Consider the following 24,127-nt stretch of genomic DNA (forward strand, 5'->3'; position numbering starts at 1 on the left):
TCATATATATATATATATATATATCATATATTCTTTATCGTGCATAAATTTCTCTATATATATGTATATGCATATTACGTACCAATGCAATCGTACCGAAACTTATATATTGATACATTCGTACCGAAACATATGTACTGATACATCCGTACCGAAACATATGTACTGATACATCCGTACCGAAACTTTTGTACTGATGCATTCGTACTGAAATTTATATACTGATGCAATTGTAGTAATACATTCATACCGAAACTTATGTATCGATACATTCGTAGCAAAACTTATATACTAAAGCATCGTACATAAACTTTGTACCGATACATTATATTGAAACTTATATACCGATACAATTGTACCGAAATTACGTGCAGATAAGAAATTGAATTTTAATAAGTTTTATTATTTATATGATGGAAACACAAGAAAATACATTAATAATGGAAGGATAGACAATTTCGGATGGTCAGTTATATATAATAAATGTGCTATAAATATTTAAATATGGTAAGTTTTAATAATAGAAACTTAAATTAGATTTATAAAACTATTCAGGTTACAAACTCTTATTTAAGCCGTAAAATCTATAAACCCCTTAAATGTGCGCTCTTATAAGTGTGTTTAGAGACGGTGTTAATTATAATCCAGAACGTTGCAGAGCATGTCAGAGTCCTACAGTTGGTGAGACTCATAAGTTCGTTTTGAGACGGTGTTAATTACTAGTGGGGTGATGAGAAAGGCACACCACCCATGTGAATGTGATCCATTTAGGCATATGAAAGGCCTGTTTTTTGTAATGTTTAGCGTGCTGGTTCATGTGATCCATTTTGGAGGCAGTGCTTCCATTCTTTGCAATCATATATAACGTCAAAAATAAAACATCTTCCATGATTATGAAACATGTAAGAGATGGGCTGCCATAGTGAAATATGGAAGAGATAACTATAGAATTGCACAGCTTCATACATCTATTAATTGGGAACTTTAACGAAAAACTCCCAATTAATTGTATTTGACGCCTAGCAATGAATTGTAAAGCGGCATACTGAAGACCAGCTGGTACCTGCAAGAGTCCACTCCCCTTCCTTTTGTGATCATAGTTCTTCTCGATTGTTCAATGCCAAACCTGTCTCAGCCGCTCATCCACCAACCAACATTGTCGAGCGACTGTCAATGATATTGTTAAACTCTTAACTGTTCTGCAATTTACCACAATTGGAAATCTGGAATAAGTTAACAAGTAAACTGATTATGAAAACAACGTCGATCGTAGTAAAGTTGATTGATTCGTCATCAAATAACTTGCCATGTTCTTATATCCCATATAAATAGTGGAGAAGATCACCTGAAACAATTACAAGCCCAAGTTTCTTGAAGTGAGTTTGTCCCCGTGCAAGGTAATCTTCCAGCAATCAACTTGAAATATAAACACAGAAAACTTTTTGGGCACCACTGCAAATATGCCCCATACAGATAATCAAACCATCAGCATTCCATTATCAATTCACAGACGAGAGAAGAAGAAATCATAGCATGAACACATACGTGTTCAAAAGGTTCAGTTCAAAGTTCTATCAACACGAGTTGTACCAAGAACATCTAAATAAATTAAAGGTTTGAAATTACCTCTGAATTTATCATCCTGTGTAATTATCCCAAATGTTTCTGCTGTTTCACGAATCATGATACCACTCACTCCAGTGTATGAAGTTACTTTACACTCGGCAACTGCCAGTAAATAGACAGGGAACTACAGTAAGTATTGACAGAGAGAAAAGGGTAGATGAGGGCGTATTTGACACTGCCAAGCAATGTGCAGGAACGAGTCCAGATAGTTCAAAGGACGTGCATTTGAACATAAGTTCATAACTTGATATAGAATAATGTATCCTTGAGCCATTCACATAAGAGAAGAACAAAATAACTTAAAGGAGCAGAATTAAAGCCCTAAATAATTCCCAATTTTGATCGACAAAAGAGATAAAAGGTTCTCAATTTTAGGATGTTTGAACATGTTGGAATTACAAGAAGCCATAGTACATGTGATCTATCTGGTGTGATAAGAATTCGTAATATGGCTTGGAGGATGATTAGAGGTGAATAATGAACAAACAGTATGGACAATGTTTACATTAAGGACAAGAATGGGCAGTTATGAATGAAAGTTATGAAAAAGTAAGAAATAAACCTGAAATAATAGCACCATGTAGATCTGCACTAAGAATACACTGAGCCAGCTGATTTTTTCTGCAGGATTGAACGAACTTGTGGTTAGTTAACAAAATGCAAAGCATATTGCCCCCCAAAACTATAGATGCTTAAGAAAGAAATGATTAACCATTAAAATATATACATAACTCTGATATCTGCAATGAGAAAGATATACTCACCCAGTAGTTTTTAAGAGTTGCATAATATAGCCTTTCCACATCTCATGCATTGGCTTAAATTTATCAAAGCTGTGATCCAAACAAAAGAAAGTATTAGAGAGTGAACCATAGATGGCAAAATATAACAAGTAAAAAAAAAAAAAAATTGTTAAGATCTTATCATCAATCACGGAAAACATCTCTCCAGTTATTTTGCTGAGAAACACAAATGGCAACATATGCTGAGAAACACAGTTCACCTATGAAAATCTTTAGGAAAATCAAACAATCCCATCCTTTTTTGCTGTTTCATTGACATGTGCTTTTTAGAACGCTTGGAATGAATCTGCAGCGCCCTGGCACTAGAGCCAGTTGAAACGCCACGTCCTTGCACATAGTTATCGAGGAGAATCCAATTGTCAATTCTCTTACTTCTGGATCCTTGCATGTACTTCTGAGCTGAGTCTCCACTCTGAAGAAGCTCGTGCAAAACCTTATCAACTTTACTCTCCTTTCTACCGCCAGAGACCTGCATTTCACAAACTAGATCTTAAACCAACGACTTAAACCAAAATTTTTGCTTCAACTTCACTAAAAAGTACCTCAACACTAGTTGCCAGCAGATTCTCATCAACAGATTGAACTAGTTTTGCATATGTTGGACCACTTTCGTCGATCTCTGAATAACAAATACAAGCAAAATAAACATATAACCTCAATCCTAATCTCTTAAATTAAACTACCAAAAAATTTTGCCTCGATTCACTAAAACTGAAACAGTACCTTGTGAATTAATATAACCCGAAAAAGTGAAAGCTCCTATTAAGAATAAAGACGAGAAAAATCAAATAATCGTAAATATACAAAATCATAACAGAAAAAAAAAAAATTAATTAAATATCTGAAACTAAGATTTTCACAAACCTTTCTTAAATGGAGTTGAACTTGAGGCCGATGGATTTGCTAAATTTGGTAAAGAATTAACAGCCGAAGAACTTGCAATCTGCGATTTCTTTCCAGCTTCATCGGTTTTTGATCTCTTGACAGTATTCTTTTGATGTAAATCGAGCTCGACTTGGGCAGCCTCAAACCTTCGTTCCAATGCCTTCAAAGTGCGTTGGCGTTGATCGTCAACAATTGTTTCACCAGCCATGGCTGCTTGAAAAGACTAAGGAAAATTGGTTTAGTATCCCTTTTACAAACCCATCAACTGAAAACAGCCCTACACCCAAAACGGAATCTCTTGCTAGTAATTGGACAGAGAGACAAAACATAACAAAAATAAAATCAGACAAGAACTAGCATGCAATGAACAAAACTACAGAATATGATATCCATTTAACTACACAATACTAATAGAGCCTTTGGCTGAATGGTCCATATGCAATAACTAATATGTTTATAAATATCCAAACATTTGATCAAACACCAACTGGTCAACAAACACCTTATGCAGAAAGACAAGCATAACGAAAAGAAAATAAATCATGAAGATATATACCAAAGGTCAATCCCAGTAAACTCTTGGATCATTCATTATGTAGTTCATTTTGTGAGAGTACTACTTGAAATGAAAAGACCTCGATGCTGAAGAAGAAACATTTAGACATGAAGTAATGGATGACTGAAACTCAAAAACTTCTAGTTGAGAAATTAGATCACCTTCAGATCATGACCCAGTTAATGAATGATAGAAAAATCAAAAGGGCATAATTCAAATATCAAAGAATCTTACAAATGTGCCCTGAAGATAATATGAGGTTTAAAAATAACATAAAAACAAAAAATAGAGAACATTAACAGATAAGATGAACAACAAGACCACCGCAGAAATGAGAATTCAGAAACAAAGATGATACCTTTATTAGCAAACCGAACAAGATAAAGTCTCAAAAACTCAATTTCCAACAAATTAACGTCAAATATCTACTAAGTAACTGAATTGCAAAGAGTAGCAAAAAGAACACATTACAACATAGGATTTCCAAGAAAGAGAGAGAAGCATACTCGTCAATACGAGTGAAATCAGCCAAAACTAAGCCTAGGAATCCAAAAGCAAAACCCACAAGAGCCATCCCAGGACCAATGAAACCAATTAGTAAACTGTCCTTTCTTGGGCAACCTCCTCCGAACCCTCAACCGAACTACAATTCAGTGAAAACCTAACCATTTGCAGGATCCTATCAAAATTTGAATCTAATTACAAGAGCGGATTAAATGTTCAGCAAATCCCAAATATAATTTAGAATGCAAAAGTATGAAAGGAGAAAAATGTATTACTATTCGTCACAAGAACTTAACTCGTCATCTAAATCTAAAGAAGACGAGCCGAAATCTCGGCAAGATCATGTACTCTAAACAGTAAAACCCTACGTCCTACCACCATTGATAAAGCAATTGAAAATTTTACAATTAGGCAGTCATATTTGTCCAAAAAAAAAGGCAGTCAGAGTTGTAATGCCTCTAATACAATTACACACCTCGTCAATGGAGGTGGAAGAAAGGGAATTCAATTCCTCTCCAAGTGATTCCGGCGTTTACCAAATTTGGGAATGAAAAAATTTGTGGGCTCCACCCAAAATCAGTAATCGTATTCCTGATATCCCCGGAATCCAAATACTGACTTTAAGGTGGTAATTGAATTCCAGAAGAAAGCCAACATCAGGTATCAAACTTCAACACCGAAATTGCCCTGCCCCTCCCATCTGCCTCCCACCATTCAACCACCCAAAGCACACCCATCCCCACCCTTAACCGACGCAGACCACCGCACCACCTCCCAGACTGCCAAGACCTATCACCAACCCACCCCAACAGTTCTACAAACAAACTCCGGACACCCCAGATCCAAATTCGGATGGGGAAAGAGAGATGCAGATGAATATAGAAAAAAGAAAAACCTTGTGACTTACCCACTGCGGATCGAATTTCGATTGCAGACGTTTTTACAGAGAGCATAACCTAAAGCATTGAGCGGATGGCAAATGGTTGAGAAATCCGAGAATGGCCGCAGGCAAGGAGTTCATGATTTACCGCCAAAAGGAGATCTTCAGGCCGATAGAACCCGACAAGGTCAGGATGGGCAAGAGTTGGCGCTTGGGGATGATCGCAAAAACAATATGCGGATGCAGACGGGGAGAGTAGAGAGAGTTGTGGTGGAACCGTGGAACCGTAGAGGTTCCCGAACCTTTCTTTTTTTTTTTTTTTTTTTTTTTACTTCTTTTCCTTGTTGAATTAGGTTTTTACTCTTTACGAAATAAAAAAAAAGTTCAAGTTTTATTAAAAATAAATATATGAGAATTGTTAAGATTTTAACAAAACTATATGTGTGTGTGTGTGAAATTGTATTAAAAAGTTATGAATTTTTTTATTATTAAGATTAAGGGTATTTTAGTGATCATATTAATTTTTATTTTGATTTAGGTGAACTGGTAAACAACTTATATCATTTTAACTCCGATTATAGGACATTATAGTAAACAACTTTGACAGGAATTCGATTCTGACTCCTCCCTATTTCAATTCCCCCTCAATACAATTCATCATCAATTCAATTCCTCTTATTTTAATTACGGATTAGTAAATGAACCATTAAATCCTTCCTAAAACCATTCAAAACAGATTTCTGGACTATCGGATATCAGGAAAATCCAATTTTGGGTTTTTATCAAACAGTTTGGGGAGGCAATAACTGTGGCTAGAAATCCAAAAACATAATAATATGAAAATTACATAAACACATATACCCTTCCAAAACCCTAATCTAAGAGTAACCCATACAAATTTGAAAAAAAAAAATTGGAGAAATTAATAGATAATCAAATTTACTGGAAGGGGGGGGGAGAAGAAGAGTGTAATGTACCTTGGTTGCGTCAAATTTTGAAGCTTCTTAGAACTCTTAGAACTGAAGGACGTCGTAGCGAATGGTGATTGGGCGAGCTGATCGGTTGATATTATCTGGGGTGTTAGGATTTCTGCGAAAGAAAGAGGTCGACTTAGCAGTGGGCGCGAAGACGTTGAGAGTTTAAACGCACCGTCTGGTTAAAGTGGAGATACAGTTTGGGCTTTTAGAGACTACCATTGATTTTGATCGAAATTACTAACAGGGAGTTTTGGAAAAACGTCCGTCCGGAAATTTAAGAAGAAAAAAAAACAAACAGAAAGAAACCGAATCAAATTTAAAAAACTGAACTGAACTGAAATTTATTAGTAGTTTTGATTTTCAGCCGTTTAGAATCCAAATCGAACCAAAACAAGCAAAATAATGTCGTTTTATACTTTACCCTAAGGTTATTCTTTTTAAGCATAAGCAAACTATCATTTGAACTAGTAGTCACATCAATTATTAAATTAATATTTCACATTTATCTTTTGTCATCTATGTGGCATGACATGAAAAGGCAGTAGAGTAAGTTGTCAAATTTGATAGCAACTTCAAATTTATTTTTAGTAATTAATAAATACTTTTTATAATTTTAATAGTTATCTTTTGTTTTAAAATACTAATTAAAACTATAAAAAGTAAATAATGTAATAAATAATAGTTTAAACTAGTAATAGAGCCCGCGCGTTGCTGCGGGTTTTAAAAGTTTATAAAACATGTAAAAAGTTGTATTTCAATAGTAGAAAACGATAGTAGGCAAGAGAAGCAAAGAGCTAGGTGCATAACAAAGCTTCAGTAATGCATAAATGATTTCATCAAATGTAAAGGAAAGGATTGCTAACTACTAAGACATGCAACTAACACAAAAACAGTTACTCTTGAGCTTACAATTATGATTGTTGTTTGATCGAGATTATTCAGCTCAATCTGCTTTGTTCATCTATTTCTTACGCTTTCTGTGTTGATCTCTCAACCCTGAAAGGAATAACAATATCAATACAAAAACAGTCAAACATAGCCACAGAAGCCAAACACCAACAATCTCTCATATCCTCCACCCAAAAACACATAGAAAGAAAAAGGAAGAATATGTACGTGTTTTCTCCTCTTCTCTTTTCCTCCTAAAGATACTCACAATGGATATCATTGACAGTGATAATATATTATTGTTTCTTTGGTCAAATGTAATCTAATATTATCAATTGGTAGTTAGTTCTAAAACATTGTTTTTGCAAAAAAAAACGAAAAAAGAATGTTGTAGAAAGATGGATCAGATATATTTGGTTTGGTGTCTCTATGTAATATAGAGATATAATGTAAAAATAAAAATGAGTCAGCATAAGTACGTTAGAATCAAACTATTCAGATTTCCATACAAAACAAAACCATATGGACCCCATTTTGTACAATAACTCGCAGATGCTGTAAAATATGTCTAATACAGGGCAAATAAATACTGATAAAAAATTGTCAAATGATAAATACAGGCTTCTCTAAATAAGCCCATGCAACTACACACATAGAAATAAATCGATAATAAGAATATAAATATGTATACCATGCCTTGAAAACAATGAATAAATTAAATCATCCTCTTGACAATTATAAAGAAAACCAACTATATGATTAACAAAAATTAAGCCTAAAAAGAAACGCAGGACATAAAGATCTATTATAAATTGTCGCTTACATCAGAAACAAATGTTAATTTATTCAAAATCAAACATGGAAAAAAATATATATATATGGAAAGAAGAGAATAGATAATAAGCGCGAACAAATTTTGTTCAGATTATTAATTCATATTGCAAATCATAGGTCACAAATTGAAACCAAATGATATCATTAAAGAATACCTTTTGTATTATGTCTTTATATTGATTGCCAACAAAATGGTCTTCTTTTTTTTTTTTTTTTTTATCCTTTCTCAACCCAAAGTAGAACCACCAAACCCTGTAATGAAACAAAATATTGTTCATAGAAAATTCCAAAAATTTAATTAGATTTAACCAATACAGTCCTAAACCTATTTAATCTGAAAAATATAAAAAGAATTTTGTACATTACAAAATCAAATCAAATCATATAATCTCAAACATTTTATTCATACCTATTTTATTGTCTTTATACCGATCATCAACAACCTTTATATATTTTTACTCAATCTTTGAAGGTGAATTTTTATAAAAACCTGCAATCATGACCAAAAAAAAATTAATATCACAAAGATAGGAAAAAATTGCAGCCTTGAATATTTATAACATCAAGAGAAGGACCACAAAAAGATAAGATTGATCAACAAAGATACATTTGTCCACCAAAGTCCAATAAAATACATTTAGAAAAGCTGTTCAGTTTTTACACTTATTGATCAAATGGACTTTAAAAACGAATTCAAATGAACTAAACGGAAAAGAATAACAAAAATTATTGTAAAAAAAAAAAAAAGAATTTAAGCATATTAAGACCATGCACTCTAAATACGAATAAATAAATGTGCAAGTAGAGGATCCCATAATTGTCCCAATGTTAATTTCATGAGTAGTTTACGAAGACATGTGAGGACAATAATTACTTTGTCAACTGATTTAAACAATGAGATTCCAAAAAAGACAACCCCGTAGGAGACACACTATAGTTTCTGCCCACCACAGAGCTTAATCTCTGTCCACACACTATCCATACCCCTTACTGAATCAAAACCCCTAAATCGAACTGATCACAAAACTGGATTACTGCTCTTACTCTGTTAGACATACCCACACTTATCAATTTACACATAAATTTCAATTCTGAATCATTGGGGTTTCCAAAAAATTCCACAGAAATGCAAAAGTAGACAAATAAACTGAAACAAAATTATGTGCACTGGGGAATCAAGACTCACCCAAAATTGCTATCCAATGCCCTACAATTGAGAACACGTTTACAAAGCCTTTCAAAGGCTCATATTCAACTTTCATATGCAAAGACTCTAAGCTCCAATTGTTATTTCTCAACTCTAGTTACTTCAGCTGCATAACAGAAAGAAAAAACAAAATTTATTTAACTATAATTAACTAATCTGATTTAAGATTAATAAAAAAAAAGTCGGAAATTTCAGCTTTAAAATTACATCTCAGGCTGGAAGTCGAATAAAAAACGTAGAATTTCAAAACTCCTCACCTTCATGTCAGAAACCCGAAAAACCGGATCTCCTGAAACCAAAAAGAAAACCAAACTAAATCTGAGGCCAAAATTCCCAAAATCACAACCAAAAAATTTAAATGAAAAACCCGTTTATAAATCCAAATTTACACTCCCAAGCACATAACATTCAAAGCCCATACCAAATCGGCAGCAGGAAACGTGATCCGCTCCAAATTTTCTGCAAATCGAGACCAAACTGACTATTTTTTAGCAAGCGAGCGTTGTCGTCTGCAGCCTCCGACAAAAGGATCTAAACAAATTTTACTGACTTAACCATTTTTTGGAAAAAGCCGAGACACAGAGAGAACTCGAGATGGGAGAGCAAGGCCAGGATTGAGAGAAGGTTTGTGAGACAGAGATAGAATTGGAAAGAAGAGTCCAGAAAAGAGAAAAGCTGTAGTCCACGAAGAAGGGATACCCTCTTCTGAAATCATCGACGACAAACGCGTGGCAAAGGAGGGTAGCGATGCCATTTCACTGTAGCAAAGATGGCAAAAAATTGACTTAACAAACGAATTGAGGGGCATTTTGGTCCGCACACTGCTCTAGAACAGTAACCAGAATTTGGGTTTTAGTATATACTAGCAAGAGTGCCCACGCGGTGCTGCGGGTTTTCAAACTGTACAAAACATGTAGAAAGTTTTAAATGTATATATGATATGCCATACTATTTACATACATGTGGAAAATGTACTTACAACACTATCTACAATAAGGAACAATAAGTAGGATTGGACTTCCTTAATCTGATGGGCTTGTTTTCATTTTGCTTAGCATCGTTGACTGAAATTATTAGAGAAACAGAAAAAGAATTTCAGAAATTGTTTATGAAGGAAACAAATTCAGTCCTTATTATATATAATAGATGATCTATTACCTATAAGGAAAAACACTTGGTAAAACCATTTTACCACATCAGGAAACGTTTGTTTATGAGTTGTAATTCATTGCAACAAATTTATTTCCATCACCAATGCTTCGTACTTGAATGATCTAAATTAAAAAAATAATAGCTATAAATGGACATTCATCACTAAAAATGAAAATCATAGACCCTAAAACTTCCAACATGGTGAAAAATATAAACATTGCGAAATTGGAATAGAAATCAATTCTGAAAAGAAACTGAGCAGCGGGATTACACTAAATGGAAACCGTAAACATAAATTGAAACAATTCTTATAGAATGAGTCAGTCGAACTTACAACGTAGTGAGGAGTGCAATCTTGCTGCCAATTTGCTAAACCAAGACTACCTATACCAAATCAGAACATTTTAATCCTTGAATAAGTTATATTGGATGACGCTAAGCATGCATGCTTAATTAGACAATGACTTGGAACATCTACTTAAAACTCAAAAGTACATTACTTCAATTAAGAATATCTCGAGACTATCTCTAATCTTTGGTTAAACCATGACTTGGGACATGTCTAAAAAGCCCCGAATTTTAATTGGTACAACAGGACAAAGAGCTTATAGCTCCAACCAGTAATCAAACTCTACTGAAATCAGCTAGAATAATAACTGAAATGAAAAAGAAACAAAAATATAGGAATACCATATTAATTTTCAAATCTTACCACCAGTCTGCAAGGTGTGCCGAAAGCTTGTGTCTCACCATGGCTCAGTCTTTGCTTTGTTAGTAACTTAACCGTCAAATCTTTCAACTGCAATGATCAGTTAGAACACAATCAGAGAAAAAGCACATATGGAAAAGCATACTACTTTCAAAATGCTCATGGAATCCACAGTCGAAACTTTTCACTTTGCTTATATCTGCAAGATACCAAAATGATATTAACGATGAAGGGATGATAACAAATCTTATTAAAGAATGCACTGCATTCATTACCAAAGTGTTAACCTGGTGAAAGTATAAAATATTATGGATTTACACAGCCAAATTCTACACTTGTTAATTCCGAAATTTTTCGTTTTTTGGCGTATTGAAACAAAAGTAAAAGGCGTGATCTAATCAATTTGAAAAATCTCAAGAATTCACAAATTATTACAAAACCAAATTCATTGTCAAGATTATGAGCAACCGAATAACACAATAACAAAACGGAAAAAAAAAAAATTATCTACCTTTGTCAAACCTCTAGTCAATTCAAGTCGATTGACTCCACCCCCATACTAAGTGGTGCCCCAGAAATTCTTGCAACTTTAGTAGCCTTGATCATGCATGTTTATAAATACATAAAAGAAGATAATTGCAATTTATTAGACTAAAGAATTTGGGATCAATAAACAGCTACTGAAGATAATTTTTCGTGTTGCTACATTGAGAGGGGCACCCAAACCTGATATTAAAAAACAAAATATTTAGTATAATGTAAACAATTCAATATGTAGTATCAGTTTAGGATGCATAATTCAAGGCTCTAAAACCCGCAAAATCACAGGAAAAAAATATCACATCTCATTGTAAAAAAGAAAGAACCGACTTAATCACAGTATAAAAGACATAAATACAAATACAACTTTAACACATGATGATATTTGATATACATAAATTTTTAAAAGGTGATACAAATACCAGAACATATTTATATATATGTACAAACAGTTATCAACATGATTAACAAAAATTTGTAAATTCTAAAGTTTACACTACTTGTCAATCACTTACACTTTTTTTTTCTTTCCAATTTGAGCAAAAGCACTGTAGCTTATATAAATTGTTGTGCCAATAATCTACAATAGATAACATAGTATAAATAAGCTATACAAAACAATAGCATTGTAATAATCCTTTTTTTTTATTTTATTTAAAGCAATAATTATCAATACGATTAATAAAAATTTATAGATTGTGAACTTAACACTACTTAGTAAGTTGGCTAACCTTTTTTTTTTCAATTTCAGCAAAAGCACTTTGTAGCTTATATAAATTGCTTTGATAATGATCTACAATGGAAAATGCAGTCACAAATGAGATACACAAAACAGAAATAGTATTATAATGATCTTTCTTTTTTTCGTTGAAAGCATTGCATAATTGGGAAAAGAAATGAAAACTTAAATTAAACTATCAAGAACCAAATGATCTAACACATTTTAGTTCTTCTTAAACTATAACAATACAGTATATCTAACACAAATAATCTGTAAAGAGAACTATTAAAATCTCTTGACCCCAATAAGCATCTTTTACCTTACAAAAATTCTATGGATAAGTGACTTCTTTATACAACATTGCTATTCCGAATACCTAATCTCACACTTAGCTTGCAATTAAATTTTCCAAAGAGTAGGATGATGATGGTAATATACTTTCTTATAAAACAAACCATATACAATCTATTTTTCGTCATATTCTAGAAATGGGTAAATTTTTAATTGCCTTCTCAAACAGTATATCTATATTTGGGCAATTTGGGTAATTGAATCGCCTAGAAAATAAATTCACTGAACAGGATTTCATAAAATAAAATAATAATAATAATAATTGAAAAAAAAAAAAAAAGGGTGAAACCGAATCGTAAAAAATGAATCATCTCAATCAATTTCCCAACAAAATAAAAGGTTAGGCTAGGAGGAACCCACATTTTCCTCACCCTCTCCGCCTATTTCGAAAACATTTTTCTTCTTTCCAACTTCCCCATCTCTCTCTCCCCTCTCCTTCCCTTTCAACTCCTTTTTTTCTCTGTTCATATCTTCTTTCCCATCTCTGAAAAACCCACCCTAGTTCAATTGAATAAATCGCAGCAAACTCAAATAAAAATTTGAATATTTCAGACCGAAAACGGAAACCAAACGACCACATAAAAATACGAAAATTGGAGATTTCCCAGATCACGAAAATTGGAGATTGCCCAGATGACGAAATTATGAAAGAACAGTAACCCAGAAGTTAAAATCGGAAAAAGCCGAAAACTTTGTAAGATTTGACCGGGACAGAGTAATCAGAGTTCATACCTTTTTCAAGAGAGAAACAAATAGTAGTCACAGCTACTGCAACTGCTCTCTCTAAGTCCGGAGTTTCTGGGAAATTTAGAAAAAATCGTTAGGGTTTCATCCAAATTAGAAAAAATCCTAAACAATCATTATAAAACACACCTTAGCTATATAAGATTGATTCTGCAGAGATCTGAAGATAGGCCGCGCCCAAAGGGATGGAAATCGACCAAAAACCCAGCCACAACCCAGAAATCCCAAACGGAAAAAGGGGGAAACAGCAGGAATTCTTTACCCCAATTAGAGATGTCGAAACCCTCGGAACGCAAAAAATCCCAAATCTAAATAGACGCACAACGGCCCGGTAACCACAAAATCCCTTAAACCACGAAAATCAGCAACCCTTTCCGCGAAAGAAAGCACGGTTATCACAGGAAATAGAGGATTGGAAGAAAGAACAGCCAAAACGAAAAGAGCAAAAGCCGAAATCAAGAAAAGCAACGAAGGAACAAAACCCTAACTCAAGATGACTCTCGAAGTCGAGAGAATAAGATGAGCGCCTCGTGGAAAACAGGGACACGGAAAGAAAACAGAGAAGCCAGGTTAGTTCCGTCCGGACACTGGTCATCCACAGTACTCAACCCCGGTTTTAGTATATATGATAAATTTGACATATCGGTTAGAGAACAAAATTTATAAAAAGATCAATGTGCCACATAAGACCAACTTCAATGGTTGGGCTAAAAGCCAAATTTTTTAGCTCAGAAAATTTAGCTTTTAGCTCAGAAATAGTTTTTCTGCTCTAACCGTTCTGGGCTAAAATTTTAGCTTGGAATTATTAAAGAATAAACTTAGGCTTTTTTTTTTTAAATTAAATTAAAAAAATAAATATGTAGACTATCGTAAATTAATTTTATGAACATTTTAATCTAAAAATATTTAAATTTTGATAAATATTGAAAAATCACTAAATTTTCCACAAAGCAAGCCTTCAACTTTCACCAATCTTTCAACCCTGGGCTAACTTTCAATTCACCAACCGTTCAACACCAAATTTTCTACATCAAAGTGTGGAATAATAAGTATAATAATTATTGAAGGCATCTAGATTAATAGAAACAATAATTAATAAGACATAAATTTAATAAAGTACATAAACGACGATAATTAGTAGGAATTCAATAGAAACAATAATTAGTAGGAGAAAATTGAGTTTTGTGTGGATGTTTGAACAAATACATAGGTATTTATAGAGTTTTTGGGTGAATTTTGAGTTAAATAATTTTTTAAAATTATTTTAGCTGTTGGATTTAAATTTGGGCCGTTAGATCTATTTTTTTACCGTTATATTTGATTATATTCGATCTCAGTCGTTGGATTCAATGTATTTTAAAATAACATATTCTAAAAAAAATAAATTTGAATCAGGACCGTTGGATCAACCAACTGTCCTTAAACCCCAGCCATTGGATTTCAATTATAGTCATTGGGATGATGATGATGCTGGCCAACAACCAGCTAACTGCGGGGCCCACTGTAACAACATTTCCCGAGATTTACAGAACAAAAAAGGTATTTTCGTATTTTCACTTTGGTTGGGTTTCTTTTGTTTAAAATAATGGTTTTTGGTTCTTGATTGGTGAGCCCAAGGGGCCCACCCCCTGTTTTGTCCCCCGATTCCTTTCCCATTTTCTTTCTTTTCTGATTTCTATGACTCTTTCTCTAGCTCTCTCTCTCTCTCTCCTTGAAACTCTCTGCATCTCTCTCTTGACTTTACTCTTCCCTCATCACCGTCGAACACACACACAAACATACAAACACACGACGACATCACCACCATTGTTGGGCCTTTCTTCTCTCCCTTCTCATCTGTGAAGCACAGAGACCACCCAACCATGCTTAGCACACCCACGCCGGCGAGTTCTACTATTCCCGACTAGGTGAGGCTCGAAATACCATTACTCATTCTTCATTTTCAACGATTTGGTGGTTTTAATGAAAATAGGTATTGTCTTGGGGACGTTTTGGCACATGAAAACCACCTCAGAGAACTAAACCCAGATTCCAAAAAATACCCATAGCTTTCAGGCCACTTTCTGGCCAAACCATGACGAGTTGGCCAACATGCAAGGTATCAATCTCTTCGTCTCGCTGAGCACTACAACTTTCTTTTTTGAATCACCCAATTTCGTTGAGTATTGAAGAAGTTATATCCATTTGAATCTTACCCAGTTTCTGACGACCTCCGGCAAAACCACAGTGAGTTAGCCATCCTGTGAGGTACCGTTCTCTTCGTCTTTTCGAGAGCTATGATTTTCATTTTTGAATCACTCGATTCCCTTGAGTATTGACAAAGTTATGGATGTTCAAAGTTTGTCTAAATTTCGATCCAATTCCGGGCTTCTTCTCCGGCGTGAAACCCAGCCCAAGAAACCTCCTAGGCCTTCGGGCCGTTCCTGCCAAGCCTAAAACCATGGGCAGCTCAACTGAACCCTTTTATTTCTCTTTATTTTGTTAATGTAAAGGCCTTTGGTCCATTTCCCTTTAGGGCCTTAGGCCCGTGCATTCTAAAACCCAAACCCATCAGAACCCAAACCCAAGTCCAAACCCTTTGACCCAACCTAGTCCAACCCAATACCCTTGACCCGGATTCGTTGACTTTGACTGTTAACTTTTTGGGTTTTCCTGTGGGACCCCTCTTAGGCTAATTTCGATGTCTTGAATCCGTTTCTGACATTTGTTTTCCCAAATTAATTCATTTGAGTAGAGTTTGGCTAAATGTACCCTTTATGTGCTTAAGGGCAATTAATTGGAGCGTTTTGTCTTCGCTAGTTGCGTGGCTCTTCAACGGCTAAGTACTGTGAGTGGACCCCTTCTAAAAATGCATGTTTTGATAGTAGAAATGCATACATGAAAAGCATGATTCGATGATTATGTTTTATGAGATAACATGCTTACTGAGGCTAGTTTGAATTATTACTATTTTTCCTATAACCCATGTTCTTATAGAATATCCGATTGATGACGATATGATATTTAGAACATGTTTAGAACACCTCTTCATAATATAGATGATGGATGACTTTATACTATGAAGTTGTTTTTCAATATATGTATGTTCAATGATTTTGTACTTACCTAGTGGTTCTTTCCGCTACGGGACGTAGGGATAGATTCTACTCCGTCCTGGGCGATGGTTTGGTGTTGGCATAGGGCCTGGAGTGTGTTTCCTCTGGCTATTAGCACAGGGACAGGGAGCCGGCATGGGGCTTGAAGTGTATTTTCATTTGACTGTCTGTTCAGAGACAGGGAGCCGGCATGAGGCCTGGGGGTTATCGGACATTCACTAGTGATTATTATATATACAAGTTATGATTTGTGATATTGCATGGCATGCTAGGTTTCGGAAAACCTATGTTTATCATGATATATATGTGTTTTCATAAAACCTGGGGGTTAGTACGTTGATAACTGTTTTATTATATATATCAATTTGGTCCACTTATGTTTGTTTTGCACCCCCCTTTCAGGACTTAGAATCGAGGCGTACAATCTTGGCGTCAAGGTACTTCCGCATCGGCATCTTCGAGTCATCTCAGTGTAGGACCCATTCTTTTATTCGTTCAATTTTATATTATTTCTTTTAGTATTCTAGTTAGTTGTATGCTCTGAACACGTTCCTTAAATGCATATTCATTATTCTTTTATATTTATAAGTCTTATCTATCCCTTTTTTTCAACATTTGCACTCAATAAATGACTTTCGTCATCCTCGAGTGTCGGCTAGCACGTGCCTATCCTGATATTCGGAGAGTATCGAGATCGGGGCATGTCACCCAACCCTGTCAGGAAAGCATTGCAGGTCCAGTGCGTGGGGTGCGTGCGCGTGTGGGCGGGTCGAGAGTGGCCCAAGTTCCAGCGAATCCACTTGCATGAGGGGTATTTGGCCCAGCTTTGACATTTGACTTTTAGCCTAAAGATTTAGCTTGGGTTGAAGTGGGTTTGAGGGGGAAATTTGACATTTAACTCATTGTTTGAGATGGTCTAAACCTTCAAATTTAAATTTTGTGTTTAAAATTTAACATTTTATTTGAAGATGGTCTTAAAAAAGCTATCAGCTTCTCGTCATCACTCACGTCCTTTCACAAACCTAATCAAATAAACACCGTTGGAAGAGACGGTTTGGAAAACACCATGCATTGACCGGAACTAACGGTTAAGATCGAACCAGGCATAAATTAATGTAACCTATCTGGCGGTAGAGAATAATAAATTAAAAAGAACATTCCCGTGTCACATGGGCCCAGCGACGTACACTGAAAACCGGCAGTTCTAGGTCGACAGACAGCGTGGGCAGAACCGCCCGACACGCACCGCCCGAGCCGGTCTCCAGCCGTTTAAATCACGGCATAGCAGCTGATGACGTGGACACATCCAGACCGTCCGATTCCACTTCACACCAAAAGTAAACTGGGCTCTCGTCTTCGACTAAGCATCTTCAACCTCAAGCACCGAAAAACGCTTTTCCGTATGAAGTGCTTGCAGAAAACCAGCGTTGGCGAAGGGCCGACGAGAAGTGCATAAGTCAATTCCAGTAAAAAGCTGAATGATTCAGATCAGAGAAGCAACGGTTTCAGTGTTGGGGAAAGCAAAAGCTAAAACGCCGCTGAGCTAAGGTGAGCAATGCAGAGGTGCTTTTGGCTCTTGGCTTTTGCTTTTTGATGCATTGAATATTTATAATTTTATTTTTCACTTTTCTGTGTTGGTTCCGATTCGTTTTTGAACGGTGGTCGGTTCGGTTTTCTTCTTGTTTTTTCTTTATAGCAAAATTAGGTTGAAACCAAGCTTCAATTTCACGCTTGGAAAGTAACAGTTTTGACATCATTGCCTCTGCAACTCTCTCTCTCTCTCTCCTCTCTCTATGTATATTTATATATGTATGTATGTATGTATATATGTATGTATAAGCTTTTTGATGATTCTGAGCTCTCACTCTCACTCTCTGTCGACTGTGTTATTCGAATTTCAGAGAAATGTCGGAGGTGAGAGGATCGAGCTCGTGGAGGGACGAGCTGGCGAGTCTGGTGAGTGACTCGGGGATACGATACGCGGCGGCCGATCCTATCGAAGTCTCTACGGCTTCGTTTGATGCTGGTTTCGCCTCCCGCGAAGAATTGGAGCAATCGGAGAACTTCAAGGATCAGATTAAGGGATTCGCGATCGCTTGGGGCGAGATACTTGTGGATTTGGCAAGAGGCTGTAAGGACATTGTGGAGCAGAACGTTCTGACTGAGGACTCTTACATTGTCCAAAAGCTTCGGAATCCCTGCGCCAAGGCGTCTGCGAAATTGAGATACTTGAATGAGTTTTTGCCGGAGGATCGCGATCCGGCTCACGCTTGGCCGGTTATACTCTTGGTGTTCATTCTTGCACTTTCAGGTATATTGTTTTGCATTTGTTAAATGTTCAATGTTTGTTGATTATGCACTTGTTGCATTAATTTGATTGTGATAATTGCATAAATATTTGTATTTGTTACTCATAAGACTATTAATTTACTGTTCAAGTGTTTTTTTTGTGATTAAGGTTTTTGATCTGTTTCGAAATGTTTTGGGAGGAGCTACTACGGATCTACATACTTTTTTTGGATAGAGCTTTCGCATTTTTCGTGTTCTATTTTTGTTCCTAATGTTTTTCAGTTAGTGTTTGGGTTTTGTTCTTTTGATGTACCTTATTCAACGGTTGAACAACGTGTTCTTGAGCTCGAGTCTTTCGCCGCTTGATCAATGGAATCATGAGTGGCGACATTTGATAATATTTGGACTGCTTGTCATTCAGTTAGCAGAAAGTTGATGCTTAAAATTGCATGATTAATTTTTGCATGGAACATTCCAAATGTAAGCAGACTGTTAAGGGAAATGTGGTTTCAAAACGGAGCAGTCTCCTTTCCTTTTTTTCAATCTGCGATGCTATGTTGGGGTTTCCATTTTCGCCTCTGTGCATTCTCTAAATAGTTTCTAGGTGATGCAACTTTACTCTGTTGCATTTCATTAAATCTTACGAGGAGTTAACGAGAGAAGTGCTCTACGATTCCTGGAGCCATGCTGGAAAGGATTGTATTCCTCTGGATAAGGCTATACTAGTCTTCTGAATGTTGATAGTTTTGGTGGAATGAATAAATATAAGAAAAAAAATTCCTTGAATCAGTCCTCGATGGAGTGGTTTTGGTATTCTTATTCGGCCTTTTTGTATGTAGTGGAATTATTATTTCTTAACTTTCAACTGTCCTAGTAAAGTTTTTCTAGATTAGTCATTGTTTTTCTTTTGAACTAAGAAAGCTTTTTCGGTAGGAGCTCCAAAACTTGATTTGGACTGCAGTATACATTTGTGTTCTTTCGTGCTATAAGCATGATCTGACGTGTCTACATTTCTAATCATGTGCAGCTATAAATGTCAATACCAACCATGACAGCTTGGTCCGATCAGTGAAGAAAGTGCAAATACATCCTCCTAGTGCTAGCCATGTACTACTTCCAGACGGGAGACGATTGGCCTATCATGAACAAGGTGTCCCAGCAAAGAGCACTCGATTTTTACTGATTGCTCCACATTCTTTTCTTTCATCTCGACTTGCAGGTAAATAAATCACTGGTACTGCTACATTAATTTAGGTGGTTAGAATCTCGGAAACCATAATCTATGCTCTTGCTGAAGAGTATATGGAATAAAGATATCAGACATTGGTTTTTTCCTCCTTCTCCAATTTATTATTCTTTTTTCTCAAAAGGTATACCAGGAATAAAGATATCATTGCTTGTAGAGTTTGGTATCCGCTTGGTCGCATATGATCTTCCTGGTTTTGGGGAGAGTGATCCTCATCCCAGCAGGAATCTTAACTCATCGGCATTGGATATGCTATACTTAGCAAATGCTATTGGTGTTGATGACAAGTTCTGGGTGCTGGGCCACTCAAGTGGAACGATGCATGCTTGGGCTTCTCTCAGATACATTCCTGACAGAGTTGCAGGTATATTACTTGTTTTCTGAAAATTTACGTCCATGGTTTAATTTCTATTTGGGTTCTGTGGATGCTTGCATAATAATATTTAACACCCAAAATCCGAACCTTATTTATGGGCACCCTTATATTCTACCACTTTCTGAAGATTTATCAGGAATAACTTGCTGTGTTATGAATCTTGAGTGAACTTGCAGGTGCAGCCATGGTGGGCCCAATGATTAATCCCTATGAGCCGGGTATGACTAAAGAGGAGAAGAAAAAGACTTGGGAACCATGGGTTCTACGAAGGAGATTAATGTATTTTTTAGCTCGTAGATTTCCAAAATTTCTGTCCTCTTTTTATCGCCGAAGCTTCCTATCAGGGAAACATGACAGAATTGATAAATGGTTGTCTCTCTCACCGGGGAAGAAGGTAAGCTCATTGTCATCTAATCCATGAAATATCCTGCAAGGTTGAAAACCTTTTTCTTCCCCGCAGTCAGTGCCAGCTTTAAACAGATTTCTATGTTTCTCATTTCTCTTAAAGCAAGGCATGATCATGCATGCCAGTATATTTTTTTGTTTATAATAAGACTGCTTTTTTCTGCCTTTGGTAGATTAACAATTTCATATTTTTAGTCACTTTTTAAAACCTGCACTCCGTATTGCTTCACACATATTCAGGTGTATTCATTGCACAAGGTGTCAACTTTCATATTCTTGATACGTGCAGGATGAAATTCTGATTGAAGATCCAAAAGTTGAGGAACATTTGCAAAGGGATATAGAGGAGTCGATCCGCCAAGGGAGTATCAAACCCTTCATAGAGGAAGCTGTCCTACAAGTATCACGGTGGGGTTTTAGTCTGGCAGATCTTCAGGCACAGAAACAGTGTCAACGAAGAGGATTTCTTGCTTGGCTCTGGAACAGTGAGGCAGAATGCATGCTGACTGGATTTCTAGGCCAGATACACATATGGCAGGTTGGTTAATGTATTTTATTATTTTTCCCTCGTATTTCTTAATTGCCTATCCAACGTTTGCTGCTCTGGTGTTTCTACTATGAATCTTGCGACATTTTACTTTTGTATGCGGCTGGTTTTGTCGGGGTCAGTTATATCATATACTGAAATTCCTAACCCAGGACTTAGAACTACTCTCATTCAAAATGCATGCATTAACGTCAGTGCAACTTGGCTCGAGAATTTTGTTAATGACATTATGCCTAATGAAAAATGTGCAGGGAATGGATGATATGGTAGTCCCACCATCAGTGACTGATTATATAGCACGGGTTTTACCTGGATCTTACGTGCATAAGCTGCCAAATGAAGGCCACTTCTCGTACTTGTACTTCTGCGATGAATGCCATAGACAGATCTTCACTACTCTTTTTGGAAGCCCTCAAGGTCCAGTAGTCGAAAAATTGGATATAGATACAACGTCATTGGAAGGTAACTCAGAAGAGATAGCAACAAATGCTTGATACACTGTCAGAGATCAACTCGGGAAGAAAGATCAACAAATGTAGATCAACAATTGCTTGATTCTCTCGCGACTTGCGCATCGTTTCTGATAATTGGTTCCTTTTACGTAGAATTCTGATGTAAATACCATATAATAACCGCAGGATGCTCCTCTGCTCAGCAGAGCGTGAAGCTGAGTTCGAAAAGTTTTGGAGGATTAGCACGTTTGATGACGAGATGCTGTGAAGCAATGGTGCCGCAGTCTATGTAAAGTTTGCGTCTCCTCTGGTGGTATGGTTTTTTCTCACCGTCCACGACTCACTGTATCATATGTGATTCAACAAATGGAAGTTGTTTTCTCTCTTTAGGAATCATAACTCGTACGAATGTTTGTATCTAACTGTTAAACATCGAAGGCCACGAAGGGGTAAACAACGTAATGTTTCGCTGCTTTTGTGAGGACGTGTGCCCCAAATGTCGTTCGGATTTGCATATTCTTGACAGTAATAAAAAGTGGAAGCTCGCCGTTTTCCATTTGAATGCAATGTAGATTGTGAGTTGATTTAAATTCTTTTGCTCACACCCAGGTTAAGGTTAAGTCAAATGGCACAGTAAAAAAAGCAAAATACAAAGCCGTACAATTATCACGGTGATTGGCAGATCTTGGGAAGTCGTTTTCGTTCGTTCCTTTGATTTCTTGACGGTAAATAGAGTTTTCCATGGAGTTGCAAAACAATTAGTACATTTTAAAACAAAAATATTGGACGGTTGTGATTTGTACAAAATTTGGCTCCCTCCATTTATCTACGTTCACACATCCTACCGCCTACTGTCTCGATCATCATTCATCTCTCTTCTAAATTCACAACAACAACAATTTGGAATTCAAATTCACCTTCATCTCCCCTTCGCCCCAATCTTCTTCTCACTGTCACTGCCTCTGCCTCCCAACCTCTTACTTTCCCCAGCCTTACTATCCCCACCACCACCATGTCTTCCAATGACACTGCCGTCACCGTTACGCCGACACTCTCGGCCTATTACTTTGTTGAGGTCCGAATTGGGCTTCCATGGTTCACCGTGAAACTGGCTCTCTCTAAGTCAACCCCGACAATCAGGGTGCTGAATGCGATTCGTAGTCTGTTTGGACGTCCCCTCAAAATATATGAACTTCAACACATGGTTTCGCACCCCTTCCCGGGATGATGCCAGATATTGCATCCCCTGTCGCCAAAGCAGCCACATCGGCAGGCCTGTGTCAGTACGATCTTGGCTTCAGCCAAGGGATCTTGGGGATTGACACCTCCTCATTGGTGTCGCCGTCATCAACTTCCAGTCCACCGCCGTCCCTGAAGATAAACGACTTTATCTTCGGCCTGGGTAAACAAAACATCGCCAATTTCGGCGCACACAGTCCGATAGTTGGACAGCGGCAGACCCGTTCGGAGCCAAAAACTGCTCCGATTGGAGGAGATTGTACGTGAATATCCACCCTCTTTGCTGCAACGCACCCAGCCGGTTTGGCTCTGTCCCAGTCTTCGGGATCATTACCATGCACGTTTGAAGCTCAGCCCCAAAAGTGAGGAAGGCTTGAGATTCTGGTAGCTGCAACACCGCTCCTCCTTCGAAATGGTAGGAAATATTCGGGTATGTGAGGGTGGTGATGGACTCAAGATCCTGGTTGCAAAAGCAGAGATCGTAAGTCGGGGTCTCGTAATCAAAGTGGGAGTGGGAAGCCTCCTTGTACAAGAGGGTGACCGGGGCTGTCCGACTATCGGACTGTGCCCATCGAAATGGTGATGTTTTGTTTACCCAGGTCGAAGATAAAGTGTTTGATCTTCAAGGACGGCGGTGGACTAGAAGTGGATGACGGCGACACCAATGACAAGGTGTCAATCCCCATGATCCCTTGGCTGAAGCCAAGGTCGTACCGACACGGATCTGCCGCTGTGGCTGTTTTGGCGACATAGGGACTGCAATATTTGGCATCATCTCCCCGGGAATCGATTTGAAACCATCTGAGGTTTTGAAGTTCATATAATTGGAGGGGACGTCCAAACAGACTACACCTTTAGCCTACTGCACCCAGGTTGTTGGGGATGACGTAGAGAAAGCCAGTGTCACGGTGAACCGTGGAAGCCCAATTCGGCCCTTCACAAAGTAAAAGGTTGAGAGTGTCGGCGTTACTGTGACGGCAGTGTCATTGGAGGACACGGTGGTGGTGGGGTTAGTAAGGCTGGGAAAAGTAAGAGGTTGGGAGGCAGCAGAGGCAGTGACACTGAGAAGAAGATTGGTGGCAAAGAGGAAGATGAAGGTGA

The 24,127-nt window shown here is 36.9% G+C and overlaps 2 protein-coding genes across 17 annotated transcripts; one reads left to right on the top strand and one right to left on the bottom strand.

Annotated features, from left to right (window-relative positions):
• Nucleotides 1-862: 862 nt before the first annotated feature.
• Nucleotides 863-13,953, bottom strand: LOC137744702 (ribonuclease MRP protein subunit POP4-like). Of its 16 annotated transcripts, none has more exons than XM_068484484.1 (23): nt 13,507-13,953; nt 13,366-13,431; nt 12,293-12,354; nt 12,077-12,141; nt 11,533-11,747; nt 11,025-11,111; nt 10,647-10,696; nt 9,582-10,224; nt 9,418-9,449; nt 9,140-9,266; nt 8,363-8,443; nt 8,109-8,205; nt 7,141-7,227; nt 6,232-6,343; nt 3,294-3,537; nt 3,153-3,188; nt 2,972-3,048; nt 2,630-2,898; nt 2,391-2,459; nt 2,189-2,247; nt 1,627-1,728; nt 1,346-1,452; nt 863-1,167 (listed from the first exon to the last, which is right to left on the bottom strand). In XM_068484484.1, exons 15-22 carry the CDS (start codon nt 3,520-3,522, stop codon nt 1,355-1,357), a joined length of 939 nt encoding a protein of 312 aa, XP_068340585.1. In that variant the 5' UTR covers nt 3,523-3,537; nt 6,232-6,343; nt 7,141-7,227; nt 8,109-8,205; nt 8,363-8,443; nt 9,140-9,266; nt 9,418-9,449; nt 9,582-10,224; nt 10,647-10,696; nt 11,025-11,111; nt 11,533-11,747; nt 12,077-12,141; nt 12,293-12,354; nt 13,366-13,431; nt 13,507-13,953; the 3' UTR covers nt 863-1,167; nt 1,346-1,354. The 16 variants fall into 16 exon arrangements, with proteins under 16 accessions (XP_068340585.1, XP_068340582.1, XP_068340577.1 ...); XM_068484481.1 differs by having other exon boundaries at nt 863-1,194; XM_068484476.1 differs by lacking the exon at nt 9,582-10,224 and having other exon boundaries at nt 863-1,199.
• A 3,867-nt stretch (nt 13,954-17,820) lies between these two features.
• On the top strand, nt 17,821-22,323 carry LOC137745800 (uncharacterized). The gene is made up of 7 exons (XM_068485813.1): nt 17,821-18,020; nt 18,374-18,783; nt 19,789-19,980; nt 20,132-20,371; nt 20,560-20,777; nt 21,078-21,326; nt 21,587-22,323. Exons 2-7 carry the CDS (start codon nt 18,378-18,380, stop codon nt 21,827-21,829), a joined length of 1,548 nt encoding a protein of 515 aa, XP_068341914.1. The 5' UTR covers nt 17,821-18,020; nt 18,374-18,377; the 3' UTR covers nt 21,830-22,323.
• The last annotated feature ends 1,804 nt before the right edge of the window (nt 22,324-24,127 follow it).

Source organism: Pyrus communis, chromosome 9 (assembly GCF_963583255.1).
Source record: "Pyrus communis chromosome 9, drPyrComm1.1, whole genome shotgun sequence".
Taxonomy (NCBI): Eukaryota; Viridiplantae; Streptophyta; class Magnoliopsida; order Rosales; family Rosaceae; genus Pyrus; species Pyrus communis.

Excerpts from the sequence above, each read along its gene's own strand:
- LOC137744702 (XM_068484486.1), bottom strand. The coding sequence starts at position 3,522 with ATGGCTGGTGAAACAATTGTTGACGATCAACGCCAACGCACTTTGAAG. Across the intron at positions 3,049-3,152 it reads GGGTTATATTAATTCACAAG|AGATCGACGAAAGTGGTCCA; the intron begins GTACTGTTTCAG and ends TTTGTTATTCAG. Across the intron at positions 1,729-2,188 it reads ACATGGTGCTATTATTTCAG|TTGCCGAGTGTAAAGTAACT; the intron begins GTTTATTTCTTA and ends ATTTACTGGCAG.
- LOC137745800 (XM_068485813.1), top strand. The coding sequence starts at position 18,378 with ATGTCGGAGGTGAGAGGATCGAGCTCGTGGAGGGACGAGCTGGCGAGT. Across the intron at positions 18,784-19,788 it reads GTTCATTCTTGCACTTTCAG|CTATAAATGTCAATACCAAC; the intron begins GTATATTGTTTT and ends AATCATGTGCAG. Across the intron at positions 20,778-21,077 it reads CTCTCTCACCGGGGAAGAAG|GATGAAATTCTGATTGAAGA; the intron begins GTAAGCTCATTG and ends TGATACGTGCAG.